Source organism: Triplophysa dalaica, chromosome 14 (genome assembly GCF_015846415.1).
Source record: "Triplophysa dalaica isolate WHDGS20190420 chromosome 14, ASM1584641v1, whole genome shotgun sequence".
Classification (NCBI taxonomy): Eukaryota; Metazoa; Chordata; class Actinopteri; order Cypriniformes; family Nemacheilidae; genus Triplophysa; species Triplophysa dalaica.
In genome coordinates this window covers 12530101-12552285 of record NC_079555.1, presented here as the reverse complement: position 1 = coordinate 12552285, position 22185 = coordinate 12530101, and the positions used below count along the sequence as shown (strand labels likewise).

Here is a 22185-nt window from a genome sequence, read left to right as displayed (position 1 = left end):
GAAATCGTTATATTCATGGGCTATAAGATTTTTAACTCAGTGCATCTCTGTGTGGTATGAGAACACTTCCAGCCAAGACTGCGAAGCTCTGCGGAGAGTTGTGCGCTAAGCTGAGCGCATCTCAGGGTCTGCTCTACCCTCACTGCATCTACCTCAATTGCTGCAAAACTTGAGCTGCATAAATCAGAAAATATTTTAAGCATCATGGTGTCTTCTTAACCAGTTGCCATCTAGTAAGAGGTTCCATAGCCTGGTGGCCATAACAGAGAGACTTAGAAGAAGCTTTTACCACAGGTCATCAGGCTCCTAAACGGAGTCTGTTAACATCATTTGACCTCACTTAAGAACTGTAGTGGTTTTAGCTGCATGTTAAATAATGATGAGCTAAGCTCACCAAATATGATTCTCCACCAGTTCTACCAGAAAGACTCGGGAGGCATAATGTTTGTAAATGATCATTTATTAAACAACTGATAGGCGACAGTATATGAGTATGGTGAATGTATAGTTCAAGGCCAAGAATTCCGCCACTTCCCACCTGGAGATTAAGGCGGGGGCGTAGCCAACCCCTTAGAGTGGCCTGAGACTTGCGTCTGGCACAGGGCCTACCCCCAAGGAATTGAATAAAGAAATTTCTACCCACCTGTTGAAGTTTCTTGAGGTTACTGAATAACATGGTGGGTTAGGATCACAACCTGGTTTGGAAACTTATCTGTACAGCGAAAGAGCGATTGACTCTTGTCCACAAAACAGCACATAAAAATCGTTGGAATAAAACGATATGAGACCATGCAGACCATGATGCCAATTGAAGGCACACCACCCATTCACTTAACCTCCGTTTTGGCATGAGTCTGGCAATCGCAAATGGGCCGAGTGATTTTTTCTGGCCTGCTGGATTTGGGCCAATTTTTGGGCCAAACTGTTTTGGCTACCTGGGCAGGCTTGGCATTTTAATTACGGCGCCTTTGACCTCAAATCATGTATACACATTGCATATATCCAAAACAAACAAAAATGTTCATTCCAGCTATAAATGTGCCATCATAATTAAACACCATGGTTAAATGCAGGAAAGCATGACCGTTTTTTCCTCCGATCAATAACCATGCCATGACGATATTTTGAAAACAATATCACATTTGGAAAAGGGGTTGCAGACTGATCGACTGTCATGATCGCCATGCTGGCCTTCAGCTGAATTAACGCCAGGAATGGAAAGCGATAAAAGTGATGACAGTGTACCTTACCTGTTTCTGATGTTTTAGGTGGTAAAAACACGCGAGGGACGGTTATGAAACGTTTTACATCCCCCTGCGCTACTCATCTGTTCCAACATGCAAGACCATTTGTGATGGCGTCTTATGCAATCTTCCAATCAAATCTAAATTTGTGGTAGCTTTAAGGAACAAACGCTGCATATGAAGTTGTTTCGTGTTAGAGCTCACTAACGTGACATAGCATCTTGGATATAAACTCAGAGATGCTCTTTGAGAGCTTTCCGACATGGCTGTTGAATGAAACACCTGCCATATACTAAGTGAGGTTTGAGCGACGAGTGTATTAAACAACCAGAAATAACTGAATCCCGAAAAATCTGGGGAAAGCAAGTTCTATATGAGATGAAAGGATTGCAGCAGAGTAGCCTAGCGTGAATTAGCAAATAGTTGTGTATTCGCAAATATCATCTGTAACATACTTAAATCACGGCTGAACGAGCGTGTGAATGTCATGAATCTCTGCTGCTTCGACTATGGACGCAAAATGAGGGAAAGTGGAAATCTTTTATACATTCCATATTGGATGGTGATTGGTTAGATGACAATTGGTAGTGAATTGTCAAGATTGAGTCTTCCCGGCAGAACTTGCGTTGAAGCTTGCAAATTTATCAAGATCACATCCATGAAATTAGTCATTTAAAACATCAATTTCAGTAAGTAAATTAGTTTAGCTCAAAGGAAAATATGTATAATAATCATCATTAATTAAACATATTTTACTGTTTCTGATTAGCAGTATACTGATAAAAATACTTGTATGTATTTGTCCAGCAAATACATCAAAAGTTTATGTTCAGACATACAGACTAAATTAGGGCGTAAACTAACGATTATTTTGATCATCCCATAATAGGATGATTATTTTTTTGATTAATTGGATAACAGGATGAACAATTTTTTTTGATATTTTGCTTATAATAACTAAATAAATCCCCAAATAAGGCTATTTATTGTATTCTTTGAAAAGTGAGTTTCACTTTGTCATGATAAAGAAGATTAATTTGCGGGGTAAGGAGGAGTTTATTAGAGTCCGAACACACATATATATTGGGAGAGTTCGTTTAGATCAGGATCAGCCGAAGATCCAAGTCGTTCAAGCTGACTATGAGGCCAACTGGGAAACCCAGCCTGCAGCAGCGTCAGCAGAGATGCAAGACGGACGACCACAGAGAGTCACGGTCTGTGCCAGAGATGGTAAGAATGCGGCAGACAACCCCGTAGACGGCAGCAAATGCGGAGCTGACAACAGTGTCCCGAAGCCTCCTCGTGGTAGAGAAGGAAGCCAGTGACCGCCGCAAATGTCGGTATCTTAGTCCAGGGACCATAAGAGGTGGTGTGGTCAGCCATGGATGGAGCTGTGGAGGCAAAGAATCCTCAACAGGCTTAGTGGTGAAAACTTAAACACAAAAATAATCCAAGAGGTAAAGGTAATTCACAATGACAAGATGTACGTCCACATCACACAACAAGACAGGAACTGGATTTAAGGCAAGACAAGATTTTACTTAGAATATTTATCTAGAGTGCACGGTGTGGAACTAACAAGAGTTAACGATCGCACATAGGTGGTGAGATGTGGTAGCGGTTAAATACGGATAAACTAATGGACACAAGGTGAGAACAATAAGGGTAATAAGGGGTTGATGAGTAACGGCAGGCACTGCAATTCGACCGGACAGCCGTTGAACCAGAAAACATTGTCAATGAGCAGTCGTGCAGTCTCGCGTGAGGAGGGGAGCTTGGGTAGGGGAACGAAATAAACCGCCTTGGAGAAGCGATCCACCACAGCGTTACCAACAGAGGGGGGAAGCCCAGTTAAAAATAAAACGGTGCTGTGTGACAGGGGGCGGGAGGGGATAAGGAGGGGTGAAGCAGACCAGCGGCAGGACGGTTACTGGGTGCACGTCGGGAAGGCCAACACGAACTGTCTGACATCATTGGACTATGACGGCTCCCAGAAGCGCTGACGAACCGAAGCCAACGTTCCCTGAGTCCCTGGATGGCAAACCGATCTGTACGAATGCCCCCACTGGAGGACCTCAGGCTGCAGTGCACCCGGCACGAAAAGAATACCCGCTGGGCTGTCGGTTGGCACTAGCATCCCTTGGACGGCCTCATTTACCCGCTGTTGGATTCCCCAGGAAATAGCTCCGACCAACAATCCCGTGGGAAGTATGGTGTCGATAGAAAGTCTATCCCCTGGAGACAAGAACAAGGACAGGTGCTCAGCGAGCCTGACGAGAGCTTAACCTGCAGGCTGAACGGATATATTCCAAGTGTTTATGGTCCGTCCAGACCAGGAAGGGCCGCGCTGCTCAATCAAAACCAGTGGCGCCACTCCTCCAGAGCTAACTTGACCGCCAGCAGCTCCCTGTTGCTGATGTTGTTGTTACACTCTGCCGGGCTGAGCTGATGGGAGAAATAGGCACAGGGATGAACCTTCCCATTGTGGACAGAAGCTGAGACAAGACTGCGCCTACTCCGACATTGGAAGTGTCGACCTCGACGATAAACTGGCAAACATGATCTGGAACAGACAAGACAGGAGCAGAGGTAAAACGGAAATCATTTATCAAAGATAACCTGAGCCTGCTGATTCCACCTAAAGGTGTTCTTGGTGGAGGTCAACTGCATAAGGGGTGCAGCAATACGATCAAAGTTTCTGATGAAATGCTGGTAAAAGTTGGCGAATCCCAGGAAACGCAGTTCCTTGCGAGATTTGGGTACAGACAACAGCCTCTGTTTTGGCGGTATCAAAACAGTGGATATTATGTGGCCAAGGAATGTCATGGGCTTGATTCAATACCTTGTCCAGTTTTAAACAAAAAAACTTCTTTAAATATCCCCAAAATAACTAACATTCGATTTTTCTTTGTATGGTTCTTAGGGCTACCGTAGACACCCATGGTTAAACGGAAGAAGACGAATAATACTGACAAGAGGGCCTTGGCCCCTAATAATGCTGACAAGAACAATAGAGGCCATAGCCCCTTCGGGACTTGGCCCCTAAAAAAGAACTGGTCACTTTAAAGGGGTCACATCAGAATCAGAAAGAGCTTTATTGCCAAGTATGTTTGCACATACAAGGAATTTTTTTTGGTGACAGGAGCATCCAGTACACAGAATCAGCAACAACATACAGAGACCATCAAACAATACAAAACAGTTACACAGATGATTTAAATAAGGGCCTATGGGTATAAAAAATTAAGAAATACAATACAATAAACATAAGAGTAAAGCTATGGAGAGTTAAGTTATGTGTGTATGTAAATATATACAAGTAAAAAATAAGAATAGACTATAGTAGTAAAACGTATATGTTATATACAGCAAGATGAAATACAATTTACAGAAAAAGTTGTATAAAAATAGATAGTGAGCCTACTTCCGTTTAACTATGACCCGGGTAAAACAAATATTATTGTTTGTTTTACATGTAATGCAATGTATATAAAAACGCTGTATTTTTGTAAAAAAACATTTGTATCTAGTACAATAGTTTGTATCTCCTCTCTGCCCCCGTCTCTCTGAAACGCTCAGCCATATAACCAGTGTGTAGTGGTTGTTTGAATACTGCATGCATGTGACGGAAATTTGTGGGGGTGTGGTTACACAAGGCATTTCAGGCAGGTCTTGACTTTTTGATAGAATGCATCTTTTGTTCCCACAATTTCATTTTAGCAATTTTACAAGTCTAATACATGCATCGGCAACTTATAACACACCAAAGACACGCAATCACAGCATCTACCCTATCAGCTCAAGAGAGAACCACTACAAATAGACAAAGCTGTCTTACTTGCATTCTTGCTGCAGTCTCCAAGCATCCCTCCGCCATCCAGGTTCCTCAACACAAGCCCGTTTTCTCAGACCAGTAGGCTCAGAGCCCTCTTCCCGGACAATGTGCGAAATATACATACCGTTTAACCTACATTATTATAACTTGTGAAATGGCAATAAACAGCGATATTGTCAGCTGGCAGTGGAATTCATAAATTAAGGAATCCCAGCTGACAATACCTACTCCTAGTCTCGCCCCCTTATAATGACATTGTGCCATTCTAGGGGTCTCGCCAACTAGTTAGGGAACCACTGAGTTAGAAGAAGAGTATATGTCCGACCATAGATTTTGCAACTATGAAGCCAGTGCCAAAATAATAAATAAAGGTAAATCCCATCGTCTGACTATCATGTCTATACATAGACGTCAAACCTGGCTGTCAAAAATAAATAATTTATGTTTATGTCTTAAAGACTCCATGCCCGACCTTGCCAGAAATTACCCCAGATTAGGGCTCCAGTATAAAACTTTACTAAATCAACGGCAGCAGTAGTGTTAATTCAATGGGAGCTGGACAGGAGCAGCAGCACACATTTACTGGGTTCTTTATAGCAGCAGCAACAAACATTAACCCGGCTGTTTACTGCAGCGGCAGAAGAAATTGACCAGGTTCTTCACACCAGCTGCAAACATAAATTTTACTTTCTGTATTCATTTGCTCAGGTCATGGTGGGAGTGGCAACCATAGGCCTCTATGAAACCCTAAGAAAGATTAAAATAAGTAGAATCTGTTTTTTGTTCAGCGGTACAAAATCTAAAGATTATATATTATTACAGTACATACCTCCAATAGTGTGATAACAAAGTCATTCATTTTGCTGTTTATGACTACTTTAAATGGTGTCAATCCTGTACAATTATGTTTTTCTATATTTTGTATTTCGTAGTATCAAAAGTGGATAACAAATGATGATAAGATTAATGGCAAGATGATACACATACCGCTATTCTACTGCGGCTTTACTTCGGTCATGCTCTGCCCTCTGAGGTCATTGGCTACGTATTGTTTACCCTAATTATGTCTATAAAAATACAGCTATTGCAGAATCGTGTCCATTGCTCTGTACATTTGGAGGTGAGCTCAACCTTTGGGATGCTTTTTTTTCTCTACACGTTCCTGCTTTTCAGCTACCTTAAGGCTGAAAACACTGCTTGCAGGATGATGGGAGACCCTAAATACCCGCTGCTGTCACAGGATGGAGACATAACTATTGGAGCAATTTTACCAATCCACACAAAAGAAACATTACCTTCATTTGATTTAAAAAAAAAACCTCAACCTCTGTCATGCTCCAGGTGTGTTATACTGGAGACTATTCCGAAATTTTTTGAAAAGATAATGGATTTAATCCAAGCTGATGTTTAAACCTAATGGTTTGATTTCTTTACAGTGTGAGTCCTAGAGATTTTCGTCTGGCTCAAACCATGATTTTTGCCATTCATGAGATCAACAAAAATGAAACGTTGCTCCCAAATGTTTCTGTTGGCTACAAAATTTATGATAGTTGTGGTTCAAGAATGTCTTCAGTGAGTGCAATTATGGCATTGATGAATGGTCATGAGATTGCAGAAGAGGAAAGATGCAATGGACAGACTCCCATACATGCTGTCATTGGGGAAACAGAGTCTGCCACTACAATTATTCTGTCCAGAACCACAGGACCTTTTAAAATTCCAGTGGTATGAGGCAATAGAAGCACATTTTTACAAAATTGCCACACTGATGACTGTTTTACTGTGTCTTGTGATTTTACTTTTCAGATAAGTCACTCATCCGCATGTGACTGTCTCAGTAATAGGAAAGATTACCCCTCTTTCTTCAGAACTATTTCGAGTGATTATCACCAGGGCAGAGCACTGGCACTTCTGGTCAAGCACTTAGGCTGGACTTGGGTTGGAGCTGTGAACAGTGATACTGACTATGGAAATAATGGAATGGCAATATTTTTGAATGCAGCGGAAAAAGAGGGCATATGTGTAGAGTACTCTGTGAAATTCTACCGAACAGATTATGAAAAAGTCCAGAAAGTGGTAAAAACAATGAAACAAAGCACAGCTAAAGTGGTTGTTGGATTTCTAGCATTTTTTGAAATGTCATTACTAGTTGAGCAGCTAAGTATCCAGAATGTTACGGGACTCCAATTGATTGGAGTGGTAGGATGGACAACTTCAAAGAATTTGATCACTCCAAGTACTTTTCATGTGATGGGAGGGTCACTGGGGTTTGCACTTAGAAAAATCCACATGGAAGGCTTTTCAGATTATATTGATAAATCTTTCTGGAAAACTGCTTTTCCATGCTCAGAAAGAGATTTATCTCAAGATGTATATTGCAGTAGAAATCAAGATTTACTTGTGCTTAAAAATTACACTGAAGATGTGTCTGAACAGAGATTTTCAAGTAATGTCTATAAAGCAGTGTATGCAGTGGCTTATGCACTACAAAGTCTGCTCAAGTGCAAAGAACAAGGTTGTGCCAAAGCCCTGAAAATACATCCACAGCAGGTACACAGAGAATATGGGAAAGATGGCATTAATTTTGATCATGTTTTAAATTGCTGTAATGATGATGTTCTGAATCTGTCATTCTTCATACTAGGTAGTTGAAGCTTTAAAAAAAGTAAATTTCACAGTTAAATTTGGGGATCGTGTGTGGTTTGACAACACTGGTGCTGCAATAGCAAACTATGAAGTGGTGAACTGGCAACAGCACTCTAATGGATCATTCGAGTTTAAATCAGTGGGTTACTATGATGGCTCACTTCCCCCTGAACAGCGCTTTATGATTAACACTGAAAACATCAAATGGGCTGGAGGACAGCTGGAGGTAAATTACGATAACCTGATTCACAGGCAGGGTTTGTTTAATTTGCTGAACCATGAAGTAAAAGTAATAATAAAAAAATATAAATAAACAAAATAAAGGAAAAATGCACTTGCATATTGGATGTAAAGGAAACCTTCTGACTGATAGAATCTAATAGTCAACCCCTTCAATAATATGGAACTTGAAATCTAAAAGGGTATTAATTTTCCTTTTTTTCCCTCACTGCATTGAGATAAACATCTAAAAGTACATGTATTATGTATGTTTTTCATGTAGAAGCCAAGGTCTGTTTGCACTGAGAGCTGTTCTCCAGGCACTAGGAAGGCTGTACAGAAAGGACGACCTGTCTGCTGTTATGACTGTATTCCATGTGCAGATGGAGAAATCAGTAATGAGACAGGTAAACTTCAGCCCAAATCAAAGATTCAAAGCAAACTGGTTAGCTGCTCTTTTTGTGTTCTCTTTCTTTTGTTCAGGGTACAGTTTTTTATCAAAGAAGTCCAGAATATAGAATTGGTTAGTTTGTGTCCAACTATAGTGATCACAATTTTTTTCTTCCAGATTCAAATAACTGCATGCAGTGTCCGGAAGAATTTTGGTCTAATGCTGAGAAAAATAAATGTGTGTTAAAGGCTGTAGAGTTTCTGTCATTCACAGATATGATGAGTATAGTGCTGGTCTTTTTTTCACTGTTTGGAGTAGGAATAACTGCATTGGTGGCCATCCTGTTTTACAATAAGAAGGACACCCCCATAGTAAAAGCCAACAACTCAGAGCTGAGCTTCCTGCTGCTCTTCTCATTGATTCTCTGTTTTCTCTGTTCACTTACTTTCATTGGTCAGCCAACTGAGTGGTCCTGTATGTTACGTCACACAGCGTTTGGGATCACTTTTGTCTCTCTATCTCTTGTGTTCTGGGGAAAACAATAGTTGTGTTAATGGCCTTCAAGGCCACTCTTCCAGGAAGTAATGTTATGAAATGGTTTGGGCCTGTACAACAGAGACTCAGTGTTCTTGCCTTTACACTTATACAGGTTCTTATATGTTTGCTTTGGTTAACAATATCCCCTCCTTTTCCTTACAAAAATATGAAACATTATAAAGAGAAGATAATTCTTGAATGCAGTCTGGGTTCTACTGTAGGTTTCTGGGCTGTACTGGGTTATATTGGTCTACTGGCTCTCTTGTGCTTCATTCTGGCTTTTCTGGCTCGGACACTGCCTGATAACTTCAATGAAGCTAAATTCATCACATTCAGTATGCTCATATTCTGTGCTGTGTGGATCACATTTATTCCAGCTTATGTCAGTTCTCCTGGAAAATTTACTGTAGCTGTGGAGATATTTGCAATTTTAGCATCAAGCTTTGGTTTATTATTCTGTATATTTGCACCTAAATGTTACATCATTCTGTTTAAGACTGAACAAAATACAAAACAACATTTGATGGGAAAAACACAAACTAAGTCATACTGAGTGGTTTTATCTAAAGAAAGAAAGAAAATACGTCTTCATATATTATAAAAAAATAACACACACACAAACACACACACTGGACCTAGACATTTCCACACTTTAGATAATTTATGCTATACAAACTGAATATTCTATCCCCTAATGCTAACCAAGCTTCTATACACACCCATGATAGACACCTTTTGGGATTTTTTCTTTTTCAAATAAACATTATGTAGTATCATTTTGAGCAGTTTTTTTTATCATGGGCACCCCCTAATGTCAAAAACTGAGATTACTATTTTGCCATGTACACACGCAAACACACACGCACGCACGCACAACAAATTTACATATAAAATGATGACACTCAAACCATCAAACTTTTATACCAACGACAAGTATTTAATAACTGTTTAAGCAAGAAACCATGACAGCACAAAATACATAAGGGGGGGGCATGCATTAATTAATTTATTGATGTCTCTGTGACTACAAGCTTTTGTAAGTAGCAGCAGCGACATTTTATATTATCTTAAAATCATATGTTACCTAATAAAGTTTTCCGGTTGCATATATCATACAACTATTTCAAATGTTTCAAAGCAGAATGTAAAAGAATGTATAATTAATGTATAAAATAAATACAGAGAAAAATACAATAAAATACATAGTATCTTTGAAAAAATGTGAATGTTTTCCGTGACCCTACAGGACATGTAGTCAGCAAATATTATACTGTAGGTGGCAGGTATATTAAACCAGACATGCAAGTCCAGTTTACATGGTAACGGCCCTTCAACAAACTTTACTTATGGACACACTAGATGAAGCCATAGGGTATGCTACATTTCTAGTGCAGTGGGCTCTAAGAATTTCACTTCACTGGCTGCCAGTTGGTGCCCCGATAAATTTTAAATAGCTGACACTGGCCTTCAGAACGATAACGTCAAATTTGCCCCTTAAACTTAACTCATCTTCAGTCTAAAAAAGAGTGATGCCTGGTTGTTCCATCACAGCTAGTCACTTGCAAAAACCTTCACTCATTCGGTTCCCCTGTGGTGGAATGATCTGGAAGCCTCCACCTGAACTGCAGAATCCTTCAAAACTAAAAAAAACAGCCAAAAACATACCTGTTCCGCATTTATTTGACTAACCAATAACTGTCTATATCTTGCGTCTACATTTTTTTGTTAATATTCTCCACAGCTTTAATCCTCCTAGTCTAATGGCCTTGTAAACTAACGGTACTGTTTAGCATGCTGACAAAATGTTTATATGGTCACGTTGGATAAAAGTGTCTGCCCAATGAATAAATGTAGATGGGCTCTTCTGATAACACTAGCCCGTTTTACATCAAAATGAAAATGACCCTCGTTTATACTTTTGTTTGCCCAATCAATTAAAAAAAAAATCTGTATGTCACATAAACTGTCAGGATCGACGGTGAGACAAAGACAGAGGACCCAGGGTAAGGGGTTTACCCGCTGTCTGCGCCTTGGTCCTTTGTCCGTGTCTCACCACAACCCCTTACAGAATGAGCCAGCCATTATAGTACCCAGCAGACAGAGGGATCGTAGCGGTAGGGGGTTCCCTTACAGGGTCGAAGCAGCCGGGCTCCCTTCCAGGGTCGAAGTTGTCGGGTTCCCTTCCAGGGTCGAGGTTGTTGGGTTCCTCTCCAGGGTCGAGGCCGCTGGTGTCCTGTTCCGGCCACAGATTCCTACCAGAACTTCTGCCGGCATCCCAACCGGCATTCCAGTCCGGTGCAGCCGGCCATTCCAGTCCTGTGCAGCCATGTCACTCCATAAGGGGGTGGTTCTGTCATGATTCTGCCACTAGACTAAGAAAAACATGAAGAGGCAGAATCATGGCAGATCCTCATGTTTTATGTGGAGAGAGTAAATTTTGGCCCGTATAGCCTTCGATACTCTCTTGTCTCATCTTTTTCCCGCCCTCTCGTTTCCTCATTATTGATTGTTAGTGATTTAATGCCCTGCCCCTGTTCTCCTTTTGATTTGGTACCCTTTATAATGCCCCTATGTCTTCTATCTTGTGCTGGTTCATTTTCAATTGTGTGGTGAGTCCTTTTTCTAGTTTGTAGTTAATGTTAATGTTATCTTTAAGTCTTGTCTAGTGTAGTTAGTCTATGTTCATCGGTCTTGTTTCTACACTTGTTCTTTGTATTTTACCCCCTCGAGGGTTTTTGATTTGTGATATGTTAAATAAATGTCTTGTTAACAAGACTTTAATAAATAATAAACCAAAGACAAAACAAAAACCCACGAGGGGGTAAAACAAGAAAAAGGGTATAACAGGACACGAGAGCAGGAACAAGTACCAACTACACCTAACAAGACTAAATATAACATTTATTATAGAAAACAAATTATTAAACTAGACTAACAGAGACAAGAACTCAACCACATGAAACTAAATTAACCAGCAGAGGACAGAAAACACAGGGGCATTATAGAGGGATCAAATCAAGAGAGGAACAGGTGTAGGGCATGAAATCATTAACAAGCAATAACGAGGAAACAAGACGGCGAGGAAAAAGACAAGACCGGAGAGACCATAATAATATGCCTCTGTCCACAACAAAACACAAGGCTCTGTCATGATCCTTCTACAAGATCAAGAGAAACATGACATTCCATTCCATTCCATTCCATTTTCTACCGCTTATCCGAACTACCTCGGGTCACGGGGAGCCTGCGCCTATCTCAGGAGTCATCGGGCATCAAGGCAGGATACACCCTGGATGGAGTGCCAACCCATCGCAGGGCACACACACTCACTCATTCACTCACGCACTACGGACAATTTTTTCCAGAGATGTCAATCAACCTACCATGCATGTCTTTGGACCAGGGGAGGAAACCGGAGTACCCGGAGGAAACCCCCGAGGCACGGGGAGAACATGCAAACTCCACACACACAGGTAGGAAGCGGGAATCGAACCCCCAACCCTGGAGGTGTGAGGCGAACGTGCTAACCACTAAGCCACCGTGCCCCCGAAACATGACATAATGGGGAATAATCATGACAGATCGGCATTGGATATGCGTCGAACTTGGACACCAGATTCACTTTTCGATAATCCACACAGAATTGAACTGAGCCGTCCTTCTTGGTAACTGACACTATCGGGCTTGCCAAATCGCATCACTTCTAATTGCCTGAACCACCTTTTTTGTGTTATATGGCTGGCTACGCACCACCACGCCCGGTTTGGTCTTAGAATGATGTTGGATAAGATTCGTTCGACCACGCAGGGGCGAGAATATGTCTTCAAAATACATTTTCAAAGAAATTGAGCTATATCAGCAAGTTGCGTGGCCGAGAGGTAATCTTCTGCCGGGGCTAGGTTGAGGGATTGCCCTTTGGTGTTCACATCTGGCCCAAGATCTTCTTTTGCATTTATTATTGTCGCCAACATAACCGGCTTTGTCTCACTCTACTTTTTAAGGAGATTGAGGTGATATATTTGCCTTGTACCGCTCCTGTCCATACGATCTACCTCATAACTGAGATCCCCCACTCGTCATGTGACCTCAAATGGTAATTGCCACTTGGCAAATAATTTAGAGATGGACTTGGGAAATAAGAAGAGCACTTTATCTATTCGAGAATTAGTCTGAATTAGAGGGAGGGGGCACAATGAGGTTTAGGGGAGGCAGGCGGATTTAGTAGCTGACTATCACGACAAGCTGTACACTACTGGCGCACATTCTCGTGGATGCTCAGCAACAGAAAAAGAGGTAGTGAGACGATTTATCATCAAATTCTGTCCCAAATGGCCCGCCATAGGATTACAGTAGGTCGTTTGGAAAACGTTGTTTTTGGGACCAACAATTGCGAGGCTGGTGCGGATGGCCGTCGATAAAACGGACCTTTTCTGTAGCGTGTTTAAATGTCTCATCGCGGGACAATTCCAGGAAGTTATCATGGTGGTGGTCGAAGATCCGCTCCTCGGTACCATTTTGTTCCCCTGGCAATGGCACCTATGGTCTCAGCTCAGCCTCTTCCACCTCCATAACCGCCTCTTTCCCTGACTCCCTTTTCTCGCACCAAACAGAAAAATATACAAATATCTTAACAGCTAAGGAAACAGGCTGAAAATAGAAACATGAACACCAATTGTTTATCACATCAAAACATAATAAAGACCTATTATTGTGCAAATTAGGGCCCCTGTAATGAGCAGTCTTTATTTAGGTTTATTGTTTTTCCTAATTGAACTTTAAAAAGCAAAACATTTTTCAGTTGTTTGGTTTTGTATTATTTAAGAATGACAACAAATAACACTTTTATGATTGAATGTTTATTTTCCTTTCTGAAAAAATATTCCACCCCTAATTGACATGGCTCAAGTTCTGCCCCATGAGGTAATTACGTACGTACTGTTGAACTATTTTCACTGTCTATAAAAGTACAACCATTACAGAATGGGGTTCAATTGCATTTTGCTCCTGCTGTGAACTCAATCTTTGGGATGATGTTTCTATACACACTCCTGCTGTTCCATCACCTTAATACACAGGCAGAAAATACTGTGTGCAAAATGATTGGGGAACCTAAATACCCGCTATTTTCAAAGAATGGAGACATAACTATCGGTGCGATTTTTGCTGTCCACGGTAAAGAAATATTACCTTCATTTGAGTTTATTCAAAAACCCAAGCGTCTATCGTGCTCCAGGTTTGTTACTTTGAATACTATTTAAAAATGTTAGAGCATACTATGTATTTATTACAAACTAATGTTTTTACCTTACTGGTAATTTATTTTACAGTGTGACACTGAGAGATTTTCGGCTGGCTCAAATCATGATTTTTGCTATTGAGGAAATTAACAAAAATGAAACTTTACTCCCAAATGTTTCTATTGGCTATAGAATCTATGACACCTGTGGTTCAAGATTTTCTTCTATGAGCGCAACTATGGCATTACTAAATGATGAGGAGTTTGCAGCAGCTGAAAAATGCAATGGACAGACTCCTATACATGCTGTCATTGGAGAAACAGAGTCTTCTGCCACAGTGATCCTTTCCAGAACCACAGGACCTTTTAAAATTCCAGTGGTAAGAGGCAACAATAGTCTAATTGTGCCAAAATGAAAGTAAACCAAACCGATGACTGTTTAAAAAATGTCCTGTTACTTCTTTATCAGATAAGTCACTCAGCGTCATGTGAATGTCTCAGTAATAGGAAGGATTACCCATCATTCTTCAGGACTATTGCTAGTGATTATCACCAGAGCAGAGTACTTGCATTAATAGTTAAGCACTTTGGCTGGTCTTGGGTTGGAGCTGTGAACAGTGACAATGACTATGGAAACAATGGAATGGCCATATTTTTAAATACAGCCAAAAAAGAAGGCATTTGTATAGAGTACTCTGTAAAATTCTACAGAACAGAGCCTGAAAAGCTCCAAAAAGTTGTGAACACAATGAAAAAAGGCACTGCAAAAGTGATTGTTGCATTTGTTTCATTTCTTGAGATGGGATTACTTATCGAGCAACTAAGTATTCAAAACATTACAGGCCTTCAAATTATTGGGGTGGAGGGATGGATAACTTCGAAGAATTACATTACTCCATACAGTTTTCATGTGATGAGAGGGTCACTGGGGATTGCATTGAGAAAAATCAAAATAGAAGGGTTTTCAGATTATGTTATTAAATCATTTTGGGAAACAGCTTTTCCATGCTCACAAAATGAGGTGAATTATTTTCAAGATGAATTAAATTGCAGCAGATATCAAGATCTGCTGGTGCTGAGAAATTACAATGAAGATGTGCCTGAACATAGATATTCAAGTAATGTCTACAAAGCAGTGTATGCTGTGGCTTATGGACTACACAGTCTACTAAAATGCAAGGAACAAGACACTTGTGCAAAAGCCCTCACAATAAAACCACATCAGGTAAACAAAAAAAGGATGTGTGAAACGACGCATCCACAGTTCAGTTGTATTATGTTTAATGGTCTAATAATAGTGCTCAAAATCTTTTCACAAGGTTGTTGAGTCTCTTAAAAACGTCAATTTCACTGTTAAATTTGGAGATCGTGTGTGGTTTGACAGCACTGGTGCTGCAGTAGCGCAGTATGAAATTGTGAACTGGCAGCAGGACTCTTATGGATCGTTCCAGTTTAAAGACGTGGGTTACTATGATGCCTCACTGCCCCCTGACCAGCGCTTTGTGCTTAACACTGAAAACATCATCTGGGCTGGAGGACAGCTGCAGGTAACAATAAATAAACAGAAATAAATACATAAATAGTACAGTGAAAAATGTCAAATGCACTTGTATACCAAACACATTATAACAGTGATTTTAATTAAATCTGAGTCAATAGTCCTGAAATTAAACAGTATAAGGATTGCTTAATAATATTGGCATACCTATTTTCATGCAATAGAGATAAATAACAAAACGTACAAGTGTTATGTGTTTCCATGTACTGTAGAAGCCAAGGTCTGTGTGCAGTGAGAGTTGTGCTCCAGGCACTAGGAAGGCTGGACAGAAAGGAAGACCTGTCTGCTGTTATGACTGTATTCCATGTGCAGATGGAGAAATCAGTAATGAGACAGGTAAACTTAAGCCCAAATCAAAGATTCAAAGGAAACTAAAACTTTTAGTTGTTTGCAGTTTCTCTTTTGCTGCCCAGGATGCAGTTTCTTAACAAAAGGGTTTGTTGAAGTAGAATTTCTCTAATCACAGTGATCACAATCATTTCTTCCAGATTCAAATAACTGCATGCAGTGTCCAGGGAATTCTGGTCTAATGCTGAGAAAAATAAATGTGTTTTAAAGACTGTAGAGTATCTGTCATTCACAGAGTTATGGGTATAGTGCTGGTCTTCTTCTCACTGTTTGGTGTAGGAATAACTGTTCTGGTCACATGCCTATTTTACAGTAAGAAGGACACCCCCATAGTAAAAGCCAACAACTCAGAGCTGAGCTTCCTGCTGCTCTTCTCATTGACTCTGTGTTTTCTCTGTTCACTTACTTTCATTGGTCGCCCCACTGAGTGGTCCTGTATGTTACGTCACACAGCGTTTGGGATCACTTTTGTACTCTGTATCTCCTGTGTTCTGGGGAAAACAATAGTTGTGTTAATGGCCTTCAAGGCCAGACTTCCAGGAAGTAATGTCATGAAATGGTTTGGGCCTGTACAACAGAGACTCAGTGTTCTTGCATTCACACTTATACAGGTTTGTATCTGTGTGCTTTGGCTAACAATATCTCCTCCTTTTCCCTATAAAAATATGAAATATTATAAAGAGAAGATCATTCTTGAGTGCAGTCTGGGTTCTACTGTAGGTTTCTGGGCTGTACTGGGTTATATTGGTTTGGTGGCCCTTTTATGCTTCATTCTGGCATTTCTGGCAAGGACACTGCCTGATAACTTCAATGAAGCTAAATTCATCACTTTCAGTATGCTCATATTCTGTGCTGTGTGGATCACATTTATTCCAGCTTATGTCAGTTCTCCAGGAAAATTAACTGTAGCTGTGGAGATATTTGCCATTTTAGCTTCCAGCTTTGGTTTATTATTCTGTATATTTGCACCTAAATGTTACATCATCCTTTTAAAGCCTGAGCAAAATACAAAACAACATTTAATGGGAAAAACACAAACTAAGTAATATTGAGTAATGTACAAGCAGGCATAACACTGCATTAACACAGCCATGTTAAATTTAGTGTTTGTTTTGAAAACTACTATGGAATTATTTATTATAAATTAATTAACACAAATTACCCAAAAAACTAGTTGTTGTTCATTTTCTCCTTTGGTTACTCCAGCTTCAATCCTTCTAGTTGCATGGCCTTTTAAACTAACGGTACTGTTTAGCCTGTTGACATAATGTTTATTTGCTCTCCTACTTGTAAGTCTATTTGGATACGAGCGTCTGACAAATGAATACATGTAAATCTAATGTAAACCAGAGTCTTTGTGTGAATACTGCTCTGCGGTATTCAAACAAAGCATTGCTAGTCAAAAAGATGTATGTTCATTTTGTAAGAAATTGCAATGATGCACAAGTACTTATAAACAAGTCATGTTCTAAACCATGTTTTTGAGCTACTCTGATTTAGCATAGCAAACCATAATAACGGTTTAAAGTATAAGCTGCAAACAGAAATTAGGTCCTTTCATATAGATATAAATATTTGTAAGATGTAAGGCTAAAAGTTTTTTTTTAAATATTTGCCTAGTGGTAGAATGACAGCATACACTTATTGAACTAAACCTTGGATCATTTATTTTGGATTGCTGAACAAACTAATCTGGCAAATGAAGTTGGTTTGATGTATATGGGTGGAAAATAACCTAAAATGTTGTATTTCAGACATCTTCCATAACTTTCACTCCACCTTTATAACAGTTGTTATTTAATGTTTTGAAAAAACAACTCTCTAGCTTTATTGTCATTACACAATTAAATTATTCATTTCAATAAAAAAAATTATTCAACTTTAAAGACATTGTCAGTGTATCATGGTTCCTGAAAAAAATGAATAATGCATTAAGGGTAAATTGCAGGCTTATGGCCAGATTTAATAATAGCTTACTATTGGCATAAAAAAAACTACTGTCGTCTTTTCTAAATACTCGCAGTGAAAATTAACATAGAAAGGCATAGATCCAGCTTTTTCTGCATATGACACAAACTTTATAGGAGGACAGTAAATAAATCACAAAAGTCAATTTAAATAGGTTTAAGCTTTTCATTATACTAGTTTTTGCCGCTTTATTTATCATAAAAAGCAAGTCTTAGACCCTGCACTAATTTGCACTGCTCTTTTTGGGAATGAGATATTGCGTCTGTGTATTTTAATGTGTTAGTAAGTCACCTGCAGAAATTTCCACTCCCATCTGCGCTTTTTAAAAACTGCGCTCTCATGCCATTTTGCCACATTAAGTAAATCTGGCTATCAGGGGCCTATTTTAATGATCTATGGCACAGGTGCACTTAGAGTATTTCCGAATCCACTTTTGCTAGTCTAACGATAAAAATAAACTGTGTACCAGGCTCATGGTCCGAAAACATTTTACTTATTCTCTTAGTGAGTAATGGGTGTGTTTTGGGCGTAACGTACAATAAACCAATCAATTTGAAATTTGAAATATATCTGAAGTGTACAAGCAGCTGAGTCACCAAAAATATACCATACAAAAATTCACTAAAATGATATACATTTGCAGTCTTTTCCTGTAATTTCACAGCTTCATGTATTTAAAAATTGTGTTAAAAATCTGTTAATTTGAAAACACATTTTTGGACATTATACATGAAAATCTTTCAAAAAAATAACATTAAAATTCAAATTTTCAAAGTGCATTGTGGAATTACCAAGAGCACAGACTGAATGCTTCTCAAGAGAGAAACCCATTTAACAGTTTAATGAGCAGACCATCTACAGGACAAGATTGATTTTTTATCTTCATGTACACAAAAATAATATTTTACATTGTAATCCTTTCATTTTTAATGTGCTGCTGTGCCTCCCTCTGTGTGTAATAAGCAGAGAATAGTCGTGTATTTATGAAACTATTTTTGGTGCAAAACAACTGAGCGCCTGTGAGAGTGGAATTTGTAGTTGTAGAGGTTGGCCATGTACGAGACACACAGGATACATACACGAAGGAGACCAACGTAATAAACGACTTTATAAAGCAACAAGGAACATCTACAGGTAAAATAAATAATATACATCCATGGGAGTCAGAAGTATCTCGGTAACATTAAAACAAATAGATATACAAGTTGACCTGACCATGAGAATAGGCATGGTGAGTGTATTTCCAGTGTCCAGGTAATGATTCTGATGACAGGCATGTGCAGAGACAATGACGAAGAACAGGTGAAACAGTCATGAGGAGGTAGCGTGAGAAAAGGAACGTCCTTTGGCAAAATCGGGAGTGTTACAGGCCACACATGTGTATCAGTAAACTTGAAGTCATAATACCTTATTTAACCATGATGGCAGGAAGTTCGGAAGTAAATGGATGTTGCGACCTTTAAAAGGGTTGTGAGCTTTTTTGTCTGCCCATACAAGAAAATTAGGCCTTCCCCAGGGAATCAACCCAATGATACAATTCACATCCATGGACGAAAAGGGCAATACTGATTTTGACCTTACTGTGCACTTTGTCCTTGGACACTATACAGAGTGGCAAATGAAGGAACGGAATTACTTCTTTCCCACATCTCTGAACGAGACCCCTCATCTACCTCTAAAATAGTAGCCTGTTGATGGAGTCAGACGTAACACTTAAGCTCTCGACACAAACTATTATCAATCACATGCTCTACGAACTGATCCCTAAGCAAGGCATTCAAATTTGGGGCTCATTGTATCACCCTTTCCATTAAAGCAAAATGTGCATGTGAAAAGTCTTGCAAAAACTCCCCTGCTTACGGGAAGAAAACTGCTCTTGATGAGCAATTTGAGTGTACACCCCCATATATTTAATGTAGCACGGCGAAGACCCTTGTGGGATTCTCTCTCTCTTCTCTCGATCTGAACCTGGTTTCAGTTCTGGCGGAACCCCCTAAATGATAGAAAATAAACAAGGCCTCTTTTGATGATATATTTAGATCACGTTAATTACTCTTAATTTATTCTACCCATTCAAATATAAATCAGTTTCTCTTCAACAAAAAATGGAACATTGTCGCTCTTAAAGGGACAAGGATTATACGCTCAGTCATAGGAACCCACAATACTAGGGGTACACACATCTGTATCTGAATATGAACTGACTGAGGGCCCTGCTGCAGCATGATTTTGACGTTGTAACTGATCATTATCTTACTATAGGAGCTGAAGCTGCCTTCTCAATTCTTCAACTTCACTCTCCATTAGAAAATAACAGGTATGAGATAAAGTAAAACAAAACGTACTGATACTTAAGCAGCTACTGCTCTCAAACAACCCGCTCCACACCACTGCCTGCTGCTGCCCCTGCTGCTGTGAAAAAAAAAAAAACCGCACCATACACAAACGTCTCCACAAACAAAACCAAACACACCACTGCGTGGACCCGGACCCTGCTGACTACGCCAAATGTGACAGAGCCAACTACAGATATTGATTTGAGCCCTCATAAAACATAAATAATGAGGATCTACCACAAAAAAAATCACCGAACATTTTTCATAATGGATCAGTGTTTCTGAATTAGGCTATAGCCATGCTCATTTCAATTCTTATTTCAAAAAAGTTAACCTGCTCTGTTAAGTTTGCTATCATTTAAAAAAAATACACATCAGGGTGTCTTCGCAGGCATGTAAAATCATATCACATTTGTTTTCTTTTTTTCTTTTTTTACTATTTCCTGGCAGTATTACAGTACCTATTTCAAAAAGAATGGTCATTGGCTCATTCGTTTGGTCATTGTTCTATTTAATATCGAAAGTAAACATATTAGAAAAGTTATTCCTTTTCCTTTTTACTTCCAAATTCATTTTCAGTTGCCTCAGTGCCAACGTTGCTATTTTTGGCATGCCTGAAAACACCTTTATTTCATCCATCCAACAGCTGCTGAATCTCGGATAAATTGGAAAACATTCCAAAATCAAAGCACACCAAGCAGATTATATAATGTGGAGTGGATTTCAGTGTATTAAGGCCTCTACAGAGATTCACTACCCAATCAAGCCTTACAATAGAACTAATTTATCAACCCTTTTTACAATACCACATAATGGACAAGGGATTTGTGTGCACGACACAAACATGGAACCAGCTAGAGGTCTACTCTGTGTTAAATAAAGTATTAATAGTTCAATTAAATTTAAGCCTACTTGTTGTCAGCTAAGAATCCTGGCATCCTATTCGATAATCTGTCATTTGAGAGCCATGTCGCCAACACCTGTCAAATTAAATTTTTCCATTTTAAGAATGTATCTAAACTACATCATATGCTGTCCTTGTCAGATGCAGAGAATTCATGCATTCATGACGTTAAGACTAGATTACTGTAATGTACTTTTAGGTGGTTGCAGGCTGATTTAAAAAACTCCAACTGGTCCAAAACAGCAGCGCGAGTTCTTACAGGTACAAAAAAATATGAACGTATTACCCCGGTTCTGTCAACCTATCACTGGTTACCCTATAAAGCATCGCATTAACTTCAAAATATTGCTTATTAACTATTAAACCCTACATGGTTTAGCTCCTCAGTTTCTGAGTGACCACCCCTTGTTCTAAAGTCCTTCACGTGCATTACGCTCTCAGGCGTCTTGTCGGTTGGTAATATCTAGAATTTCCAAAACAAGTGCAGGTGGTAGATCCTTTTCTAGCGCCTGTGTAAGTGTGTTTGTTCATTTGCATTTTGTTTGTGTGGAGCGTTTGTATGTGGGTATGTCTGTCTTCTGTGTTTTCACCTTTTCAACTTCAAAACTTAGCTCTGTATACTATGGTAGGCTACATGAGACTAGTTCTGTATCGCACTTATGCTTTTAGTTGTCATTATGTTGTTCTAATTGCTTCCATTTTTTTCCTCATCTGTAAATCGCTTTGGATAAAAGCGTCTGCTAAATGACTGAATGTAATGTAAATGATAAGCGAATTTTAATGGTGCCCATAGAATAAAGTAAAAACAGCAACTAGCATGCATTCCATACAGTAATATATTCATAATTGCTCATTGCCCTCAAAAAAGTAGGCCGTCATTGCATCCCTGTATCAATTTATAAATTGTTTTTGGATTACTAAAGAATGAAAAGAAATAATGATTATTGTCATGTTTTTTTTTTC

General features: G+C 39.4%; 2 protein-coding genes and 1 pseudogene across 2 annotated transcripts in view; 2 read left to right on the top strand and 1 right to left on the bottom strand.

The window, feature by feature from the left end:
* Nucleotides 1-22185, bottom strand: part of LOC130435844 (uncharacterized) — a 476195-nt gene that overhangs the window by 371066 nt on the left and 82944 nt on the right. The window lies entirely within an intron of this gene.
* Nucleotides 6200-9425, top strand: LOC130435843 (extracellular calcium-sensing receptor-like). Its single transcript, XM_056766692.1, is given in 7 exon segments — nt 6200-6420; nt 6516-6804; nt 6886-7629; nt 7724-7951; nt 8228-8351; nt 8513-8842; nt 8845-9425. Coding segments are annotated over 7 exon segments (2499 nt in total). The 5' UTR covers nt 6200-6217.
* Nucleotides 13900-17060, top strand: LOC130435829 (extracellular calcium-sensing receptor-like; annotated as a pseudogene).